Genomic DNA, 23662 nt, shown 5'->3' with positions numbered 1-23662 from the left:
CCTCATCTTGTTTCTACTCAACATCGTCCGCGTTCTCCAGCGCGTGTTTCTAAAGCACATGTTCGCCCACGCGCCTACGCTGTTCCTGTTCGTGAACGCGCCGCGCCAACTGCTTCTTCACAGGATTTCACGCGTCGCCCTCTTGCTCGCCAGTGTTTGCAGACGATCCTAGTATCGCCTGCTCGTCAGCGTTCTCCTACGCGTCAACGATCACCTAATCATCGGCGATCCGGACGCGTGACTTACAGTCTGCGCGCACGCGGTCTCCAACGCGTCGTCGGCCAGAGATTCTGGAAGGACATGGTTCGCCCTCTGCTAGCTCGCCCTCGCGCGATCATTCACCTGCGCGTCCTGCGCGCTATCGCTCGCCAACGCGTCACCATGCGACAACGCGCCATCGCTCACCTGCGCGCCAGCTCTTCACCGATCGCCTGCTCGCAATCGCCAGCGATCTTCGGAGTGCTCTCACTCGCCATCGCGCCAACGCATTCGTTCGCCGACTCGGCCACGCGCTTGTTCGCCTGTACGCCCTCGCGACCGCTCGCCCGCTCGCCCGCTCGCCTGCGCGACCATCGTTCGCGGCGAATTTCGCAGCCATTGGTAGCAGCAGGACCACGTGTTTCCAGACAGCGCTCTGGATTGCCTCCATCTAAACGCAGGACTGTTGTGCAGGACAGGGAAGGCACCGGCAGTTAAGAAAGTGGTGTCTAAGCCCCAGCCCTTTCCAGCCAAGGTCAAGAGGGGCGGCAAGTCCTCCAGGGGAGGCAAGACACCTAGGGGTAGCGGCCGCAAGCCCTAGGGGTGGCAGTCCCCCTGCATGTCCACCTGTGGGGGCTGATGCTTGGACGGTCTCAGTGATTGGCCAAGGCTATCGCGTCCCGTTCACAACATCTCAACCTCCCCTGACAGCGAATCCAGTGTCGTTGAGCTCCTATGCCACGGGGTCGGCAAAGGGGCTGGCCCTTCGAGCCGAAGTCGAGACCATGCTAGAGAAGGGTGCTCTCCAGGAGGTCGTCGACGGTTCCCCAGGCTTCTTCAGTCGACTCTTTCTTGTAAAGAAGGCGTCTGGAGGCTGGAGACCTGTCATCGACCTCTCAGCTCTGAACGGGTTTGTCAAGCAAACCCGGTTCAGCATGGAGACAGCAGACACGGTCAGACTTGCGGTGAGACCACAAGACTTCATGTGCACACTGGATCTAAAGGACGCGTACTTCCAGATCCCAATCCATCCGTCTTCCAGGAAGTACCTGAGATTCTGCCTAGACGACAAGATCTACCAGTTCAAGGTGCTGTGTTTCGGTCTCTCCACAGCTCCTCAGGTGTTCACCAGAGTGTTCACCTTGATTTCATCTTGGGCGCACAGGAACGGCATTCGTCTCCTTCGTTATCTGGACGATTGGCTGATCCTAGCAGACTCGGAGTCGACCCTTCTTCGGCACCGAGACAGGCTTCTGGATCTTTGCCAGGATCTGGGGATCGTGGTAAACCTCGAGAAGTCCTCTCTGCAGCCGTCCCAACGACTGGTTTATCTAGGCATGCTAATAGACACCAATCTCCACAAAGCCTTTCCATCAGACGACCGGATAGCTAGGCTGAGGAGGGTGGCGGAACCCTACCTCAGACGAGAAGAGCTCCCCGCCCAGTCGTGGTTGCGTCTCTTAGGTCTCCTATCCTCCCTGGCTCGTCTGGTTCCAAACAGCCGCCTCAGGATGAGATCCCTACAGTGGCGGCTCAAGTCCCGGTGGAATCAAGGATCCGATTCTCCGGACATTCTGATCCCGATGGGGTCTTTGGAACAGACGGACTTGCGGTGGTGGCTGGTCGACGAGAACCTGCAGAAGGGAGTGAGTCTTCTCGTCCTCCCCCCGGAATTGACTCTGTTTTTGGACGCGTCAAAAGAAGGGTGGGGGGGCGCACGTTCTGAACGAGAGGGCCTCAGGCCTTTGGTCAGAATCAGAAAAGTGCCTACACATCAACCTGCTAGAATTGAAGGCCGTCTTTCTGGCTCTTCAGCAGTTCCAACGGTCCCTGGCGGGTCACTCCGTGGTGGTGATGAGCGACAACACCACGGTAGTGGCTTATATCAACAAGCAGGGAGGCACTTTTTCGCAGCAGCTATCCCATCTTGCAGTAGAGATTCTGAGGTGGACCGAAATCCACTCGATAACACTATCAGCTCGCTTCATTCCTGGCAAGAGGAATGTGCTCGCCGACAGTCTGAGCAGGGCCTCGCAGATAGTGAGTACCGAGTGGTCTTTGGATCCTCAGATAGCCAACAAAGTCCTGACTTTGTGGGGTTCCCCGACTGTGGACTTGTTTGCGACAGCGTTGAACTTCAAGCTGCCCCTGTACTGCTCCCCAGTCCCGGACCCCAAGGCACTCTGGCAAGATGCTTTCCAGCAACGGTGGGACAACATCGACGTGTACGCCTTCCCACCGTTCTGTCTGATGAGAAGGGTGATCAACAGGACCAGACTATCGGTCAACTGTTCGATGACTCTGGTAGCCCCGCTATGGCATCACGCGGAATGGTTCCCGGACCTTCTGCAGCTCCGGACGGAGCTCCCGAGGGAACTTCCTCCACGACACGAGCTTCTCAGACAACCCCATTCCGGCGTCCCTCACAAGGCCGTGGCCTCGCTTCGGCTTCACGCTTGGAGACTATCCAGCGTCTCCTCACGGAGAGAGGCTTTTCGCAACAGGTTGCGGAGAGAATGTCTCGGCACCTGCGAAGGTCCTCTGAGGGAGTCTACCAAGCAAAGTGGAGAGTCTTTTGTGGTTGGTGTCGTGGGAGGGGTATCTCTCCACTCGATGCCACTATTCCAGCAAAAGCGGACTTCCTCGTTTATCTGCGGGAAGAAGTGCGCCTTTCTGTCTCGGCAGTGAAAGGCTATCGCTCAGCCTTAAGCTTGGCCTTCAGGCTGAAGGGCGTGGATATTTCTTCATCGCTAGAACTCTCTTTACTCATACGTAGCTATGAGCTTACCTGCCCCCAGTCGGAAGTGAGACCTCCTCCTTGGAACGTGGTTCGAGTCCTCAGGGCTCTTAAGAGACCTCCCTTCGAACCATTACACCAGGCCTCCGATCGCCATCTGTCTTGGAAGACGGCTTTCCTACTCGCTTTGGCTTCGGCCAAGCGGGTTAGTGAACTTCATGGTCTCTCGTACGACATCGCCCATTCAAGGGGATGGGGGGAGGTAACGTTCAGGTTCGTCCCTGAGTTCGTTGCCAAGACTCAGAATCCTGGAGTGCCGGATCCTCGCTTCGACTCTTTCAGGATCGCGAGTCTCCGTTCTGTAACAAGCGACCCTGACCAGCTGCTACTATGTCCAGTGAGGTGTCTGAGGCACTACTTGAAGAGAACGGCTGCAGTCCGTCCTCAAGTGCGAGCTTTGTTTGTGAGCACAGGCAGGACTAAGAGGAGGGTCACCAGGAACACCATCTCAGCTTGGATTCGAAGGGTTATCCACCATGCCTTGAATCCAGACCCTCCTCCGTCACGTCGCCCTAGGGCACACGATGTCGGGTGTTGCTACATCCCTGGCCTTCAAGAGAAACTTCTCTGTGACGCAGGTACTTCAAGCTGGGGTCTGGAAGCATCAGACGACCTTCACAGCCCACTACCTGCAAGACGTGACCCACAGGAGCCTCGATAAGTTTTCTATCGGCCCTGTGGTGGCAGCACAACAGCTGGTCTAACCTCAGGCTCCTTTTTGGACAAGTAGCAGTAGGTTGAGGGCGTTGTTACCCGGTCTTAGTCTGCGTGAATGAAAGAGTATGTCTGACCCTTAGTTCTTTCTTCATTCTCCCCTCTCTTGGGGAAGCAGCATCCTGGTCCTCGCATAGCTGACCTCGACCTCTGCAGGTAACCCATGCTTCTTTGTGCTCCTAGTATTAAGCTTAATACTGTTGCGTCTCCCATACCCTGACGAGGTGGTATTGGGAACGTCCTATCCTAGATTCCTATCTAAAGGTCTCAAGGTCAACTTCATAGGACGAGTCACACTTTCCTCCACACACTGCTTATGTAGGCCACTCGTTCCTAGCGATGCTAGGAACTTGTGAGGTGCAGGGGCTCCTTTTCTCTAGGGCTGCTCACTGAGGGATTGAGCCTCCGGGCAAGCCGAAGTCAGTAAGGCTGGTGACTTTCCACCCTTCCTAAGGGGTAAGTCACCCAATGTAAATAGCGTGGTTTGTATTTCGGTTACGGAACAAATGACATTCGAAGATAATTTGTATTTTTCCTAACCATACAAACCTTAGCTATTTACACATATGTGCCCGCCATCCCTGACCCCCAAGTCAAGTCCTACCTCTTAAGTGAAGTGAAGCAAGTCACCGGTGTGTGTGGGGGTGGGGTGTGGGGGGGAGGGGTAGCAAGCTACCCTTCCCCTACTCCCTGCTAACTAGCGCGGGGGTAATTAACCCTCGTTAAAACTATTGGCTCGTCATTTCAGCTGTGCTAAAAGGTAAACCCAATGTAAATAGCTAAGGTTTGTATGGTTAGGAAAAATACAAATTATCTTCGAATTTATCATTTTGTTACTATTTCAGTTTTATAAATAAAGCCTAATATCACTCTTAATCCATCTTTCTTGTTTCAGAACTCACATGTAGGTGCAACTCCGATGGAACTTAATGTCAATATATTAACAATGGGCTATTGGCCTAATTATCCAGTAATGGAGGTAAATCTTCCACCGGAGATGGTCAACTATCAACAAATTTTCACAAAGTTTTATTTAGCAAAACACAGCAATAGGAAATTACAGGTGAGGAAAGAGCCTTCGATTTTCTTTAAAGCTCAAGGGTTCAGATTTAAAGTTCAAACTGTTAATTAGTTTTCCCATGTAATGTTTGACTTTGTGATATAAGCAATATCACACACAATGAACAAGTGAACATTGCTCATGCTGGACATAAACTGTCTTGTTAAAAGTCAATAATTATTACTGAACATACCAAGCTAGTGTGTTTACTTCAGTCTAGAAAATGAATATAGCATAGAGAATAGATAGTGGACCTCCTCTCAATCCCTACTTGCATGTAAAAACTAACTGCAATAGTATATTATTGCTATGTTCATATAGTTATGGTCCTTGGATTACTTTGGTGAATAAATTTTCATCTATGCATTAGAAGATATTAAGTGGAAAAATACTCGTATCTTCCTAGAAATAAAATTTTCCTTGAATAGAATGCAGAGCTGAAAACTAAGTGAAAATAAAACCTGTTAAAATTTAAATTGGGATAGAAAAAGATATATTAGAAGTCACTCATCCAAAAAAAACTGTAATACACATTGTTTTCTTTTGGACATTAAATGCCTTTTTGACTTGGCAATTTTGTTTGTTTTGTTTAGTGATATTGGTGTATCAATGTGTATTCATTAAGAAGAGGATTCAAAAGAAACAGCTGCTTAGATTGATAGAGAGATAGGGTGAAGAGAGTTATGTGGATGCTTCATTTGCAATCAGATTGCGCAATTTTTAGTCATCCTTGCAATTTTTATGAAAAGGATTTCCATGGAAAAATAAACAATGAAATCCTTTGAGGTTTTAAGTTGCAGCATTCCTCATGAGAAGTTATTTGTGGTGGCTGCTAAACCAATGTTGTGAAAGATAATGTTAATTTGTAAAAAAAAAAAGAAAAAAAAAAAAAGAAAAACCATAACAGGGTATTTTGCATTGGAGAGACATCATAATTTTGAAATTGTAAGCTTTGAAGTTCATCTTGAAGTATTTTTTTTCCTGTAAACTTAGCATTGATTTACTTCAAAGTTTAATGGCTACTTTGTAACTTTATCATCGAGTTCATCTGCTCTTTTCAGTGGCAACCTACCCTTGGCCATTGTGTGCTAAAGGCTTCGTTCAATCAAGGACCTAGAGAACTTCAAGTATCACTATTTCAGGCTCTTGTGCTTCTTTTATTTAACAAAGCAGATTCCCTGTTGCTAGCAGACATTTCGAACGGAACAAATATCGAGGTAAGGTCAAGTAAAAGAAATTTGCACGTTGTGACACTAAATAATTTAAAAAAAACTTGGAAAAGAAAATATTCAGACAACTCTTAGGGCGCTGCAACCATATGGGTGTCTGATCTCATCATCTTGTATATGTATTTATTTTATGTGTTATTTGGTAGAGATGTACTTTTTGTTACAAACATGGTACTAAATAAAGTAAGCACTTATAAACAGTAAAGTACAAAGTTTATGATTTTTTTTCTCAAGATATTTTATTCTGGACTGTAATAACAAAAGAAATTTCAAGTTATGAACCTATGTTATGATTTTTTTTTCTCAAGAAATTTTATTCTGGACTGTAACACCAAAAGAAATTTCAAGTTAAGAATATTTGTTATAAAATTTTTGTTTGCTGTCATTCATCAATTATTTGATAACTATTAAGAAGGAAATTAGATAGGTTTTTGGTTACTAATACAGTCTTTACACTTTCTTGTCTTGTAACTCCTCCATCAGTTTATTGGTGTGTAATTGTATAGACTTGATGGCTAGATTTAAATTTTCTCATTTCTTTTTAAAAATGTTGTTGAAAATAATTATATATTTACAGGATGGGGAGCTTCGCCGTACTTTACAATCCCTAGCCTGTGGAAAGGCTCGTGTTCTTCAGAAGATGCCCCGAAGTAAAGAAGTTAATGACGACGATAGATTTATTTATAATAAAGACTTCACAAATCCTCTCTTCAGAATTCGAATTAACCAAATTCAAATGAAGGAAACGGTAAGATATTTAGATTTATAACATTAGTACTTTACATAATTTTTACTGTATTTATAAATAGGCATGTCTGTACACTAACGGAGAATTTCATGTTTTACTTAGGTAATTTGTAGTTAGTTTGTGAACAGATTTTATAATAACTTATTAATGACAAGACAGCTGGTCTATTTTTCTATTGGAGATTCTGAAGGTCTCTTACCCCAAGTTTGCTGCCTTGCTGTGGTATAGATTTCCTTTTATTTTCTATCATTCCTTGTATTTTCTTTAGAATTTTGTTAGTTTTAGTAAATCTGGATGAAACAAATATTTTCCCAGTTATTTGTGTTGTCTAAGCATAATACAGTTTACAGGGCAGATGAGAATTGCAATTACTTTACTAGTTGAGTTATTTGTAGATTCTTAGGGCTTGTCCTAAAGATTTTGTTAAGTCACAAATCTAGAGGAAGTGAAAGTTAAAGATAGGGAGGTTGAAAATGAAAAATAAGATGTAGAAAGCAATGTAGCTTGGGTTGATGTGACACCTTAAGTAGTTCCTTCAGACATTCCACGTAAGACATACTACAGTATAGGTGGTACGTGCTTATGTGATCTTTTAGTATTTAATGCTTAGAAACAGGAGAATTGAAGACTCTAGACTCTAGGCAGTGTTAAACTGCAGTGTAATTTGTGTGTACTTCTCTATTAAATTAGATTACCTTATACAGTATAGGATATATTTTAAACAACAATTTAAAGTAATAAAGACTTTTTATTTGTTACACTGTACTGTGATACTGGAAAATCATATAATTAAACATAAAAAGGAAGATTAGAATGGTTGCAATTATGGAAACAATTTAATTCCTTCTTTTTGTATTGGTTACCAGTTTTGTGTTGTATTTGATTTTATTTGCAAGAGTTTGTTACTAGTTTAAAAACTTTTGCACCGAACAATCAAATAAAAATACCTACATGGTATGAGTTGGGTGAACTGTATCCAATAACAAAATCAAGTAAACATTTACGAAACATCTACGAAACATCGAGGACAATTGTGTAGAGGAAAAGGTATAATTTTTATTTATTATACAGTTGGCTGTTATGTGTAATGTACATTGCATGGAAATACTATAATTTGTATATAAGGGCCTTTTTTATTTAGTGGTATGCATAGTATAGTGCAAGTATACTTACAGGGTTGCAGACTGAATAAAAAATGTTTTTCCCATTGAATATGTTGACATTAACAGAATTATATCATTGATCAAGATGGTCAGTGTCTTATTTTATTACTAACTACAAGTAATGTACACAATTGTCAACACTTTCAAGTATTGTTCAATGGTACCTTGGAGATTGAACATAGTTCATTCCAAATCAATTTTCTCCATAAGAATGAGTGGAAATATCATTATCCAGAATTGGTTCCATACTAAAGGGTACCCCCTATGATGAAGCTAATTTTAAACACATTTATTACTGTATGTAACAAAAAAATACCACAAAATAAGAAAAAGTTGTAATTTATAGTATGGAATAAATTAACACTGAAATTTATTTTAATGCGGGTTGAGCTAAAGGTGGTGTTACTGTTGCCTGGAAGGGGAATCCCCTTCCACATATATATGTTGGGTAATTGCCCTTCTGTGGTTCTTAATTTTATATAAAGACATTTCGTTACAGAAAAATATATACTCTTTAATGTACTGTCTATAAAAACATTTTTTTTTACTGTCAACAGAGTGAAGAGCAGCAACAGACTGAAGAAAGGGTCTTCCAAGATCGACAATATCAAATTGATGCTGCTATTGTAAGGATTATGAAGATGAGAAAAGTTCTCCCTCACAATCTACTTATAACAGAACTTTACAATCAATTGAAGTTCCCTGTCAAGGTATTTATCAACAAAACATTTTTTGTTGTTCAAAAGTCTGAATAGTTTTTGGTTTTGTCGGTTTTAACTGTACAGTATATTAGGCAATATTCAGTGTTAGGTTTTGAATGTGGAAAATGTATTCAGTATATATTTTGGGATACTTTTGAATGTGTTGTTAACCTTTTTATCAAATCTGTTAGTATTACTTTATTGTTCTAAAAGTTGCCTGAATTCTATTGGAAGCAAAAATTGTAATTTGCATATATTAATATTAAACAAGTTCTTTTAAGGACAAGAATATAATTACAGTATTGACAGAATAGAACGCTCATATGTTGTCTATCTGCCATGGCACTTCCCCAAATTTTGGGAGGTAGCTGGAGAATTTTCTTCTCATCATTCCTCTTTGCCTGATGAGGGACTCAGCCAAGTTTGGTTGGTTGTTAGAAGTAGTTCTCTCCTCTTCCTCCCTTTATAAGAGGGGTGGATGGTTGAATGTATACCAACATATTAACCATGAGCCTGGTACTTCACTATTGACTGCTCTCCTCTTCTTGGAAGTGAATTCCTCCCTTGGCAGCTTACTGTCAACATGCCAGGCCGTATCAACCTATTCATCCCTCTGGTAGTCAGATAGTGATTTGCTGGAGCAATTTTCCACACTCCCATATAGGATCAAGGAGACTAAAATTTCCAAGGAAGCAAAAAACCAACCTATCCACTGTTGAGTCTCCCTATTTCAAGACGAAAAGGTTCTATGCACGAAGGACAAAATTTTAAAGTAATTTGTATTTTTCCTAACTACAAACCCGAGTACACTACTTTTGAATTTGAACTTCCCATGCCAACCACTCTTCTTTGTCTTAAACCGAAGGTCGAAAGTGAAGGGTATTTGACAGGCAGGTGGGTGAAGTTCATTGCCCTCTCACCACCTGATTTCAACAACTGTAATAGCTCCCTATTTTAAAAGATTGAGTTTTGTATAGCTATAAAAAATGGAAATTATTTAAAAAAAAATATATTTCATAGGGTCAAGGTTTATATACACCTTGTTTGATTTTTCATTTTTAAGTCATAGACCCTTTATAAAAATGCTTGGATGCAGTGGTAAAAATTTTGTATTATCAAATTGAAATACTATATAAATTCACTTACTGATAGAAAATCTCCAATTTGCTTAAAAGTTGATAAGTATTTTAAAAACTATCAAAGTTATCTCCAAATCATATTTTTTTCTTTTAACATTAAACTCATCTATTATGGAAAATACTTGAAAGACATATTCATCAAAAGCTATTGTTCATAATAAGTGAACTAGCCCTTTTTCATGATCCCTTTTTCCATCATGTATACAAACCATCGTCCTTGTAATAAGCACTGGCTGGAAGAATGAAAACTAATTCCATGTGGTGAAGGTGAGGTAGAGTGAGGGAGGAAGAGGATGTGACTTCTCCCACATGGTAAACCAACTCTGATAGTTCCAACTGCTGGTCTGAGCTGACTTTTGTTTGTACTGTTTAACCTTCTCTTTGTACTTTTTTTCTTTGTGTGGGTTTTGTGTGTTGTTGCGAGTGCACTCGATGGAGCATTCCTGTGTGACGTGCAAGTATGCTTGCTGCAACGATCAATGTTGTGATACTCTTATGAGTAGGGTTGAGGTTGAATCCTCACTCTACTGGAGCCCCCATTATTATTATTACTAGCCAAGCTACAACCCTAGTTGGAAAAGCAAGATGCTATACGCCCAAGGGCTCCAACAGGGAAAAATAGCCCAGTGAGAAAAGGAAATAAGGAAATAAATAAATGATGAGAATAAATTAACAATATATCATTCTAAAATAACAGCATCAAAACAGATATGTCTTATATAAACTATTAACGTCAAAAACAGTTATGTCATATAAACAATAAAAACTCATGTCAGCCTGGTCAACATAAAAACATTTGCTCCAACTTTGAACTTTTGAAGTTCTACTGATTCAACTACTCGATTAGGAAGATCATTCCACAACTTGGTAACAGCTGGAATAAAACTTCTAGAATACTGTGTAGTATTGAGCCTCATGATGGAGAAGGCAGTGTCCCATCAGTGCTTCTTCAATCCATGTGCCCGAAGTACATGGACTTGCCAGATCAGCAATGGATGTTCTACAGCAGGAGGAGAAAGAAGAAAATAAAGAGATAATTCTCTCTCCGGGTTTGACTAATCCTGTTCCTTCCTACCCTGGTTCTGGTTTCACGTGTGTTGCCTCTTCCCCCTTTAGGAAAACAAGCAATTTTACCTTGGTCTTTGTTTGATTTTCAAGGCATAGCGCCCCGTGCGTCCTTCTGTCTCAAAGGTTGTTTGCCACTGACTTTGATTGGAGTGATTTCCAGGAGTTCGAGTGGCACCACTCTCTCCTAAAGTCCTGTAAGAAGGAAGAAGCAAGAATGTTGATTTCCTGACCTTTAGAGCGCCCACATGGTTGTATGCTTCCCTCTCCCTGTTCGTCTCAGGCAAAGCAACCAGTGCGCCGTCCATCTCGTCTCATGCGCTCACCAAAGAAGTCAGTCGTAGAGCCGGAAGCTAGGGAGAGAATGTGACATTGCTCCTTTTCTAGGTTCACATCTACTTCTCTTCGCAAGCGTCCAGTGCCAGTCTTTCTCCCTCTCCCGTGGAAGCTACAGAGAGAAAGTGATACTGCTCTTTTTCTAGGTGCACATTTATTCTTTGGAGGAATCATCCCTCAAAAAAGATTGGACATCAGCAGGCATACCAAGTGCCATGATTCTGACACCAAGGAATGGAACTTCAATGCAAGAACCCGAGCTAAGTAACCCCTGCAGGAGGAGAGGGGCTCTGGACGAGTATGGAAATGGGGAAGTAACATGACATGCTGCAGACGAGTCAGGTCATCGTTAGAGGAGAGGTGAAAGATAGTGGAGGAAGGGGAGTCCCAACTATTGCAGACAGCAGAAGAGAACTACATCCTCTTCATCCAGGTCCTCCACAGGAGATATGCCTGCAGGAAACCTGAGTCATTGCAGGCAGACATCTCCGGATTCCTCCATGTCGAAGATTACCTTCCCGAGTTGTACCCAGAAGCTACAGCACCCTCGGTTCTCCCAGTGGAGACTAATGTCCTGTCTTTCCTCAGGTAGCACCCCTTCGAACCCTTGAGGAACACTTCCGACAGAGACCTTGCCCTAAAAGCTGTCTTCCTACTAGGGCTAGTGTTAGCCATACAAGTTAATGAGCTTCACTCAGAAGGTTAGAGGAAATTTGCCATTAAATTTCTACCCAAATTCTTGGCCAAAATGCAGAATCCAGAGGTGATAAATTAACATTTCGATTTCATGACTGCATCTCGTCTCTCGATTTTAATTTTGATTCCCCAGAGGAATTCCTGTTGTGCCCTGTCAGTACCATCTAGAGTGCCTCACATTGAAATTTTATTCCCTAGGGTCAGAATTGTGGTGCCTCGTATGCCCTCCTGAGGTCCAATCTTTCTTCAGGGTGGACTCCTCTGAAGAGTAGGTGTGCACCTAGAAAAGGAGCTGTAACACATTCTCTCTAGCTTCCACGGGAGAGAGCGAGAGGGGAGAAAGACTGGCATCGGATGCCTCAAGGAGGTTTTGAGAGATCTATCCTGCAAAACATGGGGGTGGAGATCAGTTGGAATACCATCTTGTTATGCTTTGTGAAACAAATAGGAAGGCTTGTGAGAGTAGGGTAGCAATATCCCATCTGATCAAGGTGCACGAGGTATGGGGAGTATTGCAGGCAAAAGTATTGCTTCTACACTCTGTAAACCCGTTACCTGCTTTGTAGGACTGGCACGATTACGAATTCTAGTTTCTCGAGGGGTAACTTATTTGGTTCCAGTCTGTCTCGTTTCCCTCCTGTGGACCGAGAACAGACTGCAAGTTTCCAGCCTTTGTCGTATTAGGGTGTGGAGATCAGGGTTCTACACTGGTTAATGGTGTATCCTAATTAAAGGGACGATGGTCTGTATTCATGTTGGAACAAATCACAAATTATAGGGAAAAGACTTACAAGCATACAAACCAGAGTCCTTTCAAGTTTTACTGCCTACATTGTCCTCTCTGCAAACCCTAGGCTGGACTTTTTTGTTTTTCAAATGGTTCCTCCTCCTCCTCCCTAATCACCACACTGAATCCGGTTTCCTTCTTTCAAACGGGTTCAGCAGAAGCTGAAACTACTACTAATTAAATGACTGGTTTGTATAGTTAAGAATACAAATTACTTCACTAAATTTTTAATTTTTTTTTCAAGTATTTCTCACCTCTAGCTATTTAACTTAGAAATAAGTTCAATATCTCCCATTTTTATTTACCGCTATACCTTTCTGGGATTAAAATTTGGGAGGCCTGGTTCATATGTCGAATAGTTTGCAGGTCAAGGGGGCACATATCAATGATGTTCCATATTGAAGTGTGAATAACTGAACAAAATCCTTTCTTTTCAGCCTGCAGACTTAAAGAAGAGAATCGAGAGTCTTATTGATCGTGATTACATGGAACGAGACAAGGACAACCCTAATACTTACAACTACGTTGCCTAAACCATTATTTGTATTGCTCCTTGTCATTGTGATATTTTTCATGATGAAATTATTTTGCCTGAAAAATTACAGACCGGCATATGTAGCCATGGAAATGTGATATATATAAATTATAAATACTGTGTATCAGAGAACTTGAGACAGCAGGTTATACTAAATAGCTCTCACCTCCAAAGTGCTGTTTTCATTCTTTTCAAGTTAAATCCTTCACCAGAGTGAGCTTTATGCATTTTCCCAGTGCAGGTGATTACATGAATTGCTAATTATTTAATGCCTTGTTTCCCAGTGGAGAAAATGAAATATCTCATAGTGTTTCAGTTTAAGCCAGAGGAAATCTTTTTACTAGAGAGACTAGTGGAGAACCAGCGAGTGAATGAAATCGATAGAACTGGTATTATGGTTATAGTATAAACAAAAATTTTTTTGCACTGTCCATAATGGTACTTTGAAATATACTTGTCCAATTGTTGATCTTATCGTTAACTTTTTTTTGTTCGTTGGTTTTTTTCCTGTTTTTTTTGAGTATTGGCAATAAGGAATAATCTGCTTTTCATTGCTCATGTGTTCTTTCCCCTTTTACATTTTGATTCCCACCCTCTTCGGTTGGGTGTCTAACTTATCTTGAAAATGCAGGTGATTTTTGCAGATTGCTGCATGTTTCTTTCATTGTGTAAAAAGTTAATCATTGCGCAAAAGTTGTTCCCAGAGAAGAGAAGCCAGATAGTTTTTTTTTTTTATATTCACTTCTGCTTTGGGAATGAAAATTTTCTAAATTCTTTTATTAACCATGACTACGTTAATTGCCGATAGGTTTACATACATAGGAAAATGTGTGGTGAAAAGTATCATTTCCAAGTAGGGGAAAAGCTCTTTGTTTGTATCTTTGAAGTTGAAAACTTCTTTAATCTAGTACTGTAATGTATAATAAAATAAGCTTTTTCTTTTCTGTTATTTTCATTTATCATTAGGTCCGCACACCAGTTTCTTTGTCATAACCTCTGTAAATACTTGTATTTGAAGATCACCAGGCATGAGAGGTTGATATTATTAACTGTAAATTGAATTGCATGACAATGAGAAATTACTTTGTAGCTAATCAAAATATATGATGAATTACTATGGGGAAAAAGGAAAGAAATTGATAAATCAAATTGTGTATTAAATCAGGCTACAGTGGTATTATTACTTGCCAAGCTACAACCCGTGTTGGAAAAGCAGGATGCTTTAAGCCCAGGGGCTCCAACAGGGAAAATACCTCAGTGAGGAAAGGAAACAAAAAAAAGAAAAAAAAAATTTTAAGAGCAACAACATTTATTTTAATCTCTCCTATATAAACTATAAAAACTTAACAAACAAGAGGAGGAGGAAGAAGAGTTTCAAGTGTACCCTCAAGCAAGAGAACTCCATCCCAAGACAGCAGAAGACTATGGTACAGAGACCTGAGATTAGAGAACAAGGGTTAAATTTGGAGTTTCCTTCTAGAAGAGCTGCTTACCATAGTTAGAGCATCTCCTCTACCCTGACCAAAAAGGAAAGTGGCCACTAAACAATTACAGCGTAGTAAGAAGAATGGTTTGGTAGTAAGAAGAATGGTTTGGTAATCTCAGTGTTGTAAGGTGTATGAGGACAGAGGAAAATATGAAAAGAATAGACTACAGGATTGTCGAGGAGGGGGCCCAAAGGGAAAATGAACAGTAGCCAGAGAGAAGGATACAAGGTATCCTGAATTTTTAGTATACTTTTTCGGAGCGAGCTTGCAAACCAAAATGCTCATAAATTAAAATAATTTTTCCCATAAGAAATAAAGGAAATGCAATCGGTGCTTTAAATATGTCAATAAATACTCCCATACATTCAATTTTAAGCAACTGTCGTGCAACTTAATAAGTTGTGACCAAAGAAACATTTCTGGGGAGATGCTGTGTGGTTAACAAGGACTTTACTGTTTAAGGCTAGTATGGAACCCAATATTATTATTAATTGCTAAGCTACAACCCTAGTTGGAAAAGCAGAATGCTATAAGCCCAGGGGCTCCAACAGGGAAAATAGCCCAGTGAGGAAAGGAAACAAGGAAAAAATAATATTTTAAGAATAAAATAAGTATCTCCTATGTAAACTATAGAAACTAACAAAACATGAGGAAGAGAAATTAGATAGAATAGTATGCCCGAGTGTACCCTCAAGCTAGAGTATCAAATAAATATTGTTCCCTTATTCTAGGGCTTATTCAATGTGCAGAGCACAGGGGAGACCTGTAAGTTCAGGCTCGTTTGAAGCTGCCACAGCACCTCTAAAGCTGCATGTTGTCTGCTATGTGTGGCATCATGCACGGCATGTTAGAAAAAAATTGTCCTGCCATGTCATCAACACTATTCATGATTGAGCCATACAGAATGATCTCCATCTGCCTGCATGGAGCTAGGGAGACAGAAAGGTTTTTGGAGATCACGGCACCTCCCAAAAATGACAAATTTGAAAATAAATTTTATTTTTCCTATGCAAACCTGAAGTTCTTTACTAGTAGACTCTTCCGAATGCGGCAAACTGAAGAAGGCCCAAGATCTTCTCTAGTTGTGGTCTGTTAGAGAAGTGGCTCAAAATGACAAATTTGGATTTGTAATTTTCCTAACGATACAAATCTTTAGCTATTTATAGGGGTATTACTTTTGGCAAAGCTGAAACAACGAGCCATTGGAATTAAGGAAGGGTTAAGTACCCATTCCGCTAGTTACCACTCTCACTCATAAACCTATGACTGTGCTTCACTTTGCTTGGAGGTAGGACTTGACGGGGGACAGGGTTGCCGGGCAAGTATGTATAAATACAGTAGCTACAGGTTTGTATCGTTAGGAAAAATACAAATTATTAACAAATTTGTCATTTAATCCGTAACTGGAATACAAACCAACGCTATTCATAGGGGTTGACCCTGCCAATTTGGCTTTTGGCCTTACCCAGGGTTTCCATATTGTATATGTTAGTGCACAAATGAGGAGACCCTAATAGCTCACTAAACTTTGCTAAGCATAGTCTGCGGCCTACACAAACTGCGCGTCGAGTTATTAGCAATGTGCCTGTCAAGGTTTAAGTTATTCCGAGTCTGTAGGAAAATAACAGAGTTAAAGTTATTCCCAATACAGTACCACCTCGCCAGGGTATGGGGACGCAATAGTGTTGGAACAATACTAGGTTACACAAGGGAGCAATGGTTTACCGGCAGCGGTTGAGGCCAGCTTGTGTAGAGGACCCCAAGATGCTGATTCCCCAAGAGAGGGGAGGATGAAGAAAAGATAATAGCCATGAATTCTTTTCATTCACTCGGATTAACACCAGGTAACCCATGCCATCAACCCTCTGCTACTTGTCCAATAAGAAGCTTGAGGTACTAAACCAGCTGTTGTGCAGCCACCACATGACCGATAGAGAACTTATCCAGTCTCTCCTGTAGGTCACGTCTTACAGGTAATGAATGGTGAAAGTCATTTGAAGTTTCCACACGCCCACTTGCAGAACCTGGATCACAGAGCAGTTTCTTTGGCCATGGACGTAGCTATGCCCGTGACATTGTGCGCTCTGGGTTGTGTTGGAGGAGGATCTGGATTCAGAGTGTAGTCAATGACCCTGCGAATCGAAGCAGAAATGTTTTTTTTTTTTTTTGTGATCCTCTTATTTCTACCCGTGCTGACGAGGAGTGAGGGCGCTCTGAGTAGCGCCTCAAACTTCTTACTGGGCATATTAACAGGTGATCTGGGTCGTTGGTTACAGAGTGGAGCCTTGTTATCCAGTTAGAAATTAAATCTAGGATCCAAAACCCTCAGATTCTGAGTCTTGGCAACAAACACGGGGACAGAGCTGAAGCTTACCTCTCCCCCTACCCTTGAATAGGCAATGTCATAAGCTTACCTCTCCCCCTCCCTTGAATGGGTGATGTCATAAGTTTACCTCTCCCCCCCCCTTTGAATGGATGATGTCATAAGCTTACCTCTCCTCCTCTCCTTGAGTGGGCGATGTCATATGAGACACCATGCAGCTCGTTGACTCATTTAGCTAAAACCAAGGCGAGTAGGAACACTGTCTTCTATATAAGATGGTGATCTGTTGCCTGGCGTATTGGTTCGTAGGGAGGGCTTTTTAGGGAATGAGGAACCTGAACTACGTTCCAATGAGGTTTCACTTCAGAGTGAATACAGATAACTTTGTAACTGTATGAGGAGGGGAAAGTTTCGTCAATGAGGAAATGTCCTTCTTTTAATTTAAAGGAGATTCAAGGCTGAGCAATAGCCTTTTACTGAAAGGCACATTTCCTCTTGCAAATACCCGAAGAACTCCGCTATTGCTAAAATAATGGCATCAAGTGGAGAGGTACCCTTTCTCAACACCAATCACCTAATGAATGAATAATTTTAAGTTTTCTGGTTTTCTGAAATTGAAGGTCATTGACACTGATATCGTTTATTATAAATAAAAGAGTAAAAAAAAATCTTCAATTAAAATCATAGAAACAAATATGTTATAAAAGTTAAATAGCTTTCAGAAGACCCGGTTCTGAAAAAAATCTAAAAATGGCGGTAGCATTGTATAACACATCATGTCCAAGGATCTTGGCAAGGATGGACCTGCCATCCTCACCTTAAGCCTGAAACCAATATCTGTTTCTGTGCTATTAGTGGGTCATTCAGTTAACAAATGCCTCACTATCAAGGGTATCAAAGAATCGTCGCAATATGGTTGGTGTTGGCCAGCCAGTAGAAACTCATGTGTCATCCGAGTGTGACCAATGCGGAGACGACAGAGTAGTCTCCCACTTTTGGGGCATTCCGTTATACCTCCAAGGGCACATAACATGACTTATTTCTCTCATCTTATTCTCAACTAAACTATCCTAATGCTGTTGCCAATTATTGTAAATAAAATTCTTAATTGTAGGTAATAAATCATTACAGGGAATGGCGTACCTTCTTGGCAGCAACTCGGCTGCAGCATTCTTTGCCAGTGAATCTACCGCCTCGTTTCCAGACACACCTAAGTGTGCCAAAACCAAGCAAAATCGAACTGTAATACCTTTCAGGACAATACAGTAATGCCTTGAGATACGAATTTAATTTGTTCCATGACTGCCAACGTACCTAAAAAAATTGTATCTCAAAATAATTATTCCCATTTGAATTAAAAGAAACAGAATCAATCCGTTCCAAGGGTAAGAAATTTACCCCAAAGAAGCTCAAATTACACAACAATCACTAAAGAAAGATAAATACAACAGTAATGACACAGAAATTGATATAATAAATGTTAATAAGAACAATAAAAGAAATAGTTATACTCACTGGGTAGGCAAGGGCTAGCGTACGAGATGCATGCAAGGAGGAGGAATGAGGGAGAGAAGCAAGGCTACTGTATATACACACACACACGATATGGCAGCCGTAGAAAGCGGCGAGATAAAAACAATTCTCAGAATGGTAAACCAAAAATGGCTTCACCTTACAATCACCAGTAGGGTTAACGCAATGGGTGATAAAAGGGCGAGAATAAGCCTATCCTTCATAAGCTTATGTCCGGGAGGCTTCTTTTCCTCAGCGGTGATATAGGTCCTTGGCATTTTTTTTTCCAAAAAAGCCGTGTCACAATTAAATACCTGTTGAGGTATGTAGGCTTCCTGGGCAACAATAGAATTAAAGCGTTGAATAAATTCTTCGGCAGCCTTCACATCTGCACTTGCTGCTTCACCATGCCTAACGACTAAGTGGATGCCAGTTCGTTTTTTGAAATTTTCAGACTCTCCTCCCTCCTCAGCTGCATTCTGTTTAATAAGATTAGCATGGCCCCTGCGCAAGGATGACACGCAAAATCGTGAAGCGTTCCACATTTTTTTGTCATTTAATCCGTAACTGAAATACAAACCAACACTATTTATAGGGGTTGACTCACCCATTAGGAGGGTGGATGACCCTGCCAATTTGGCTTTTGGCCTTACCCAGGGTTTCCGTATTGTGTATGTTGGTGCACAAATAAGGAGACCCTAATAACTCACTAAACTTTGCTAAGCGGTGTCTGCGGCCTACACAAGCTGTGTGTTGAGTTATTAACAATGTGCCTGTCAAGGTGTAAGTTATTCCGAGTCTGTAGGAAATAACCGAGTTAAAGATATCCCCAATACAGTACCACCTCGCCAGGGTATGGGGACGCAACAGTATTGGAACAATACTAGGTTATACAAGGGAGCAATGGTTTACCTGCAGCGGTTGAGGGCAGCTTGTGTAGAGGACCCCAAGATGCTGATTCCCCAAGAGAGGGGAGGATAAAGAAAGGAAAATAGTCAGAAATTCTTTTCATTTACTCAGATTAACACCAGGTAACCAATACCATCAACCCTCTGCTACTTGTCCAATAAGGAGCTTGAGGTACTAAACCAGCTGTTGTGCAGCCACCCCAGGACCGATAGAGAACTTATCCAGAGTCTTGCGGGTAATGAATGGTGAAAGTCATTTGAAGTTTCCACACGCCCACTTGCAGAACATGCATCACAGAGCAGTTTCTTTGGCCATGGACGTAGCTATGCCCGTGACATCGTGCGCTCTGGGTTGTGTTGGAGGAGGATCTGGATTCAGAGTGTAGTCAATGACCCTGCGAATCGAAGCAGAAATGGTTTTTTTTTTTTATGATCCTCTTATTTCTACCCGTGCTGACGAAGAGTGAGGGCGCTCTGAGTAGTGCCTCAAACTTCTTACTTGGCATATTAACAGGTGATCTGGGTCGTTGGTTACAGAGTAGAGCCTTGTTATCTGGTTAGAAATTAAATCTAGGATCCAAAACCCTCAGATTCTGAGTCTTGGTAACAAACTCGGGGAAAGAGTTGAAGCTTACCTCTCCCCCTCTACCCTTGAATAGGCAATGTCATAAGCTTACCTCTCCCCCTCCCCTTGAATGGGTGATGTTATAAGTTTCCCTCTCCCCCCCCTTTGAATGGGTGATGTCATAAGCTTACCTCTCCTCCTCTCCTTGAGTGGGCGATGTCATATGAGACACCATGCAGCTCGTTGACTCATTTAGCTAAAACCAAGGCGAGTAGGAACACTGTCTTCTATATAAGATGGTGATCTGTTGCCTGGCGTATTGGTTCGTAGGGAGGGCTTTTTAGGGAACGAGGAACCTGAACTACGTTCCAATGAGGTTTCACTTCAGAGTGAATACAGATAACTTTGTAACTGTATGAGGAGGGGAAAGTTTCGTCAATGAGGAAATGTCCTTTTAATTTAAAGGAGATTCAAGGCTGAGCAATAGCCTTTTACTGAAAGGCACATTTCCTCTTGCAAATACCCGAAGAACTCCGCTATTGCTAAAATAATGGCATCAAGTGGAGAGGTACCCTTTCTCAACACCAATCACCTAATGAATGAATAATTTTAAGTTTTCTGGTATCCTGAAATTGAAGGTTATTGACGCTGATATCGTTTATTATAAAAAAGAGTAAAAAAAATCTTCTATTAAAATCATAGAAACAAATATGTTATAAAAGTTAAATAGCTCTCAGAAGACCCGGTTCTGAAAAAAATCTAAAAATGGCGGTAGCATTGTATGACATATGTCCAAGGATCTTGGCAAGGATGGACCTGCCATCCTCACCTTAAGCCTGAAACCAATATCTGTTTCTGTGCTATAAGTGGGTCATTCAGTCAAAAAATGCCTCACTATCAAGGGTATCAAACAATCGTCGCAATATGGTTGGTGTTGGCCAGCCAGCAGAAACTCATGTGTCATCCGAGAGTGACCAATGCGGAGACGACAGAGTAGTCTCCCACTTTTGGGGCATTCCGTTATACCTCCAAGGGCATATAACATGACTTATTTCTCTCATCTTATTCTCAACTAAACTATCCTAATGCTGTTGCCAATTATTGTAAATAAAATTCTTAATTGTAGGTAATAAATCATTACAGGGAATGGGGTACCTTCTTGGTAGCAACTCAGTTGCAGCATTCTTTGCCAGTGAATCTACCTCCTCGTTTCCAGACACACCTAAGTGTGCCAAAACCAAGCAAAGTCAAACTAATATCTTTCAGGCCAATACAGTAATACCTTGAGATAGGAATTTAATTTGTTCCATGACCACCAACGTATCTCAAAATAATTATTCCCATTTGAACTAAAAGAAACAGAATTAATCCGTTCCAAGGGTAAGAAATTTACCGCAAAGAAGCTCAAATTATGCTCAAATTACACAACAATCAGTAAAGAAAGATAAATACAACAGTAATGACACAGAAATTGATATAATAAATGTTAATAAGAACAATAAAAGAAATAGTTATACTCACCGGCTAGGCATGGGCTAGCGTACGGGATGCATGCGAGGAGGAGGAATGAGGGAGAGAAGCAAGGCAGTGTATATAAACACACACACACACGATATGGTAGCCGTAGAAAGCGGCAAGATGAAAACAATTCTTGGAATAGTAAACCAAAAATGGCTTCACCTTACAATCACCAGTAGGGTTAGCGCAATGGGCGACAAAAGGGCGAGAATAATCCTATCCTACATAAGCTTATGTCCGGGAAGCTTCTTTTCCTCAGCGGTGATATAGGTCCTCTTTGGCATTTTTTTTTTCAAAAAAAGCCCTGTGTCACAATTAAATACCTGTTGAGGTATGTAGGCTTCCTGGGCAACAATAGAATTAAAGCGTTGAATAAATTCTTCAGCAGCCTTCACATCTGCACTTGCTGCTTCACCATGCCTAACGACTAAGTGGATGCCAGTTCGTTTTTTGAAATTTTCAAACCAGCCACGGCTGGCTTTAAACTCATCTCCAGTGCCTTGCAATGACTCTCCTCCCTCCTCAGCTGCATCCTGTTTAATAAGGTCATTGACAATGGCAACAGCCTTTTCGGAAATTATAGTTTCTGTAACCGAGTCACCAGCCAGTTCCTTTTCCTTTATCCATATCAAAAGTAGGCGCTCCATCTCATGTAAATCAGAATGCAACTTTGGCATAATAGTTAGGCCTTTAGAAATCTGCACCTTCTTTATTGTGTCCTTTTGTTTGAGAATGGTGGATATGGTAGACGTATTGTGGCCATATTCAGCGGCCAAATCACAGATTCTCACGCCTCGTTCATGCTTTATTTCCATCGAGATCATTTTCTTATCCCCATCCTTATCCTTAGACTTAGGACCCATGTTTCACACAATAAATGTTAATAAAACAAAGGAATACACATAAGAATTGTAAACACACAACAACACAACGTTTTCTAAATGGCAACAACACACACTGGGAGAGAGAAGTTCGGCTAACCTCGGGTGCATAGTGAGAGTTCGGCATAAACATAGATACAATGTACAGTATCGTCGTATTTCAAAAAATCGTATCTTAAGGTATTACTGTAATTAAAAGCAACTCTAAAATCTTTAAAACTAAAGTGATTAGAAACGCCATCATTAAAGTGACATTACAGTCTGTTGCATGCCGTAATGGTTTGCAGGGAGGTCCTTTCAAGGACCTTAAGACGCGAACCACTTTCCAAGGAGGAGGTCTTATCTACGACGGGGGGCCAGAGATCTCATAACTCCATATGAGTAAAGAAAATTCCAATGAAGAGGAAAGGTTCACCTCATTCAGTCTAAAGGCTAGGCTTAAGGCTGAGCGATAGCCTTTCACCCCCAAGACTGAAATGTTTTTTTCCTCCCGAAGATAAATAAAAAAATGACATATTTGTAACAATTTTTATTTTTCACAGCATACAGTACAAACATTCCACTATTTAAATTGGGTATATCGTTTTCGGCGAAGCTGAACTACCCATGATAATTTCAAGTGAGGGATAACTACCGTACCTGCTAGTTAGTGGGGGGTAGGGGTAGCCCGGCTACCCCGCTCACTCACACACCTGGGTTGAGTAACCACTTAGACTATTGGGAGGACTTCTTAAGGGGCAGGGTGGCGGGCCAATGTGTATAAATATTGGAATTTTTGTATGCTAGGAAAAATACAAATTGCAAATTTGTCATTTGTTCCAGTCCAAATACAAACCTTCCACTATTTATATTGGGTAGCCTTACTCTTATGAGAAAGGAAATTCTTACCAAGTGGCTTTGGTATTTTGACCTGGGGTTCTCTCTACTATGTTAAGCCCAAAGTAGTAGAAACCCTACCCTCGCTAAATTCTCGTGCTATGCCCATTAGGAGCAAGTGCTATTAGTCCCCTGCAGAAGTTTGTGCGTTTGTGAAACTAGCAAAGCGGCTGATCTATAACGTAGGAACTCTGATACAAATCCGAGATTCCTTATACTATACCTAATACCCTCCCTTGAAGAGGTATTGGGGACACAAAAAAGTATTATTTCTATACTTAAGATACACAAGTGAAATGAGTCTTACCCGCAAAAAGGAGAGGTCAGCTTGTGCTGAGGGACCATGGTGCTATTTTCCCCAGGGGGAAAAGGTGAAAGGAAGAAAGAACCAGTCATTCTATTTATTCATCCCAGACTAACCTGG

General features: G+C 41.5%; 2 protein-coding genes and 1 pseudogene across 3 annotated transcripts in view; 2 read left to right on the top strand and 1 right to left on the bottom strand.

Moving 5' to 3' along the window:
* Positions 1-14110, top strand: part of Cul4 (cullin 4) — a 51439-nt gene extending 37329 nt beyond the window's left edge. For both annotated transcript variants that reach the window (XM_068384615.1, XM_068384614.1), the window contains exons 10-14: positions 4605-4772; positions 5831-5986; positions 6576-6746; positions 8467-8619; positions 13071-14110. In XM_068384615.1, coding sequence (XP_068240716.1) covers positions 4605-4772; positions 5831-5986; positions 6576-6746; positions 8467-8619; positions 13071-13166 — 744 coding nt within the window. In that variant the 3' untranslated portion in view covers positions 13167-14110. The remainder of the gene's footprint in view (positions 1-4604; positions 4773-5830; positions 5987-6575; positions 6747-8466; positions 8620-13070) is intronic.
* A 4865-nt stretch (positions 14111-18975) lies between these two features.
* Positions 18976-19039, top strand: LOC137651367 (U6 spliceosomal RNA; annotated as a pseudogene).
* A 2663-nt stretch (positions 19040-21702) lies between these two features.
* LOC137651146 (tigger transposable element-derived protein 1-like) lies at positions 21703-22344 on the bottom strand. The gene has a single exon (XM_068384283.1). It carries the CDS (start codon positions 22342-22344, stop codon positions 21703-21705), a length of 642 nt encoding a protein of 213 aa, XP_068240384.1.
* Between the last annotated feature and the right edge of the window lie 1318 nt (positions 22345-23662).

This window comes from Palaemon carinicauda, chromosome 12 (genome assembly GCF_036898095.1).
Source record: "Palaemon carinicauda isolate YSFRI2023 chromosome 12, ASM3689809v2, whole genome shotgun sequence".
NCBI classification, from domain to species: Eukaryota; Metazoa; Arthropoda; class Malacostraca; order Decapoda; family Palaemonidae; genus Palaemon; species Palaemon carinicauda.
The sequence above is the reverse complement of the archived record's forward strand: the minus strand, read 5'-3'. Positions and strand labels throughout refer to the sequence as shown.

Bases quoted from the DNA above. Each gene is read 5' to 3' on its own strand.
- LOC137651146 (XM_068384283.1), bottom strand. From the start codon at position 22,344: ATGGGTCCTAAGTCTAAGGATAAGGATGGGGATAAGAAAATGATCTCG.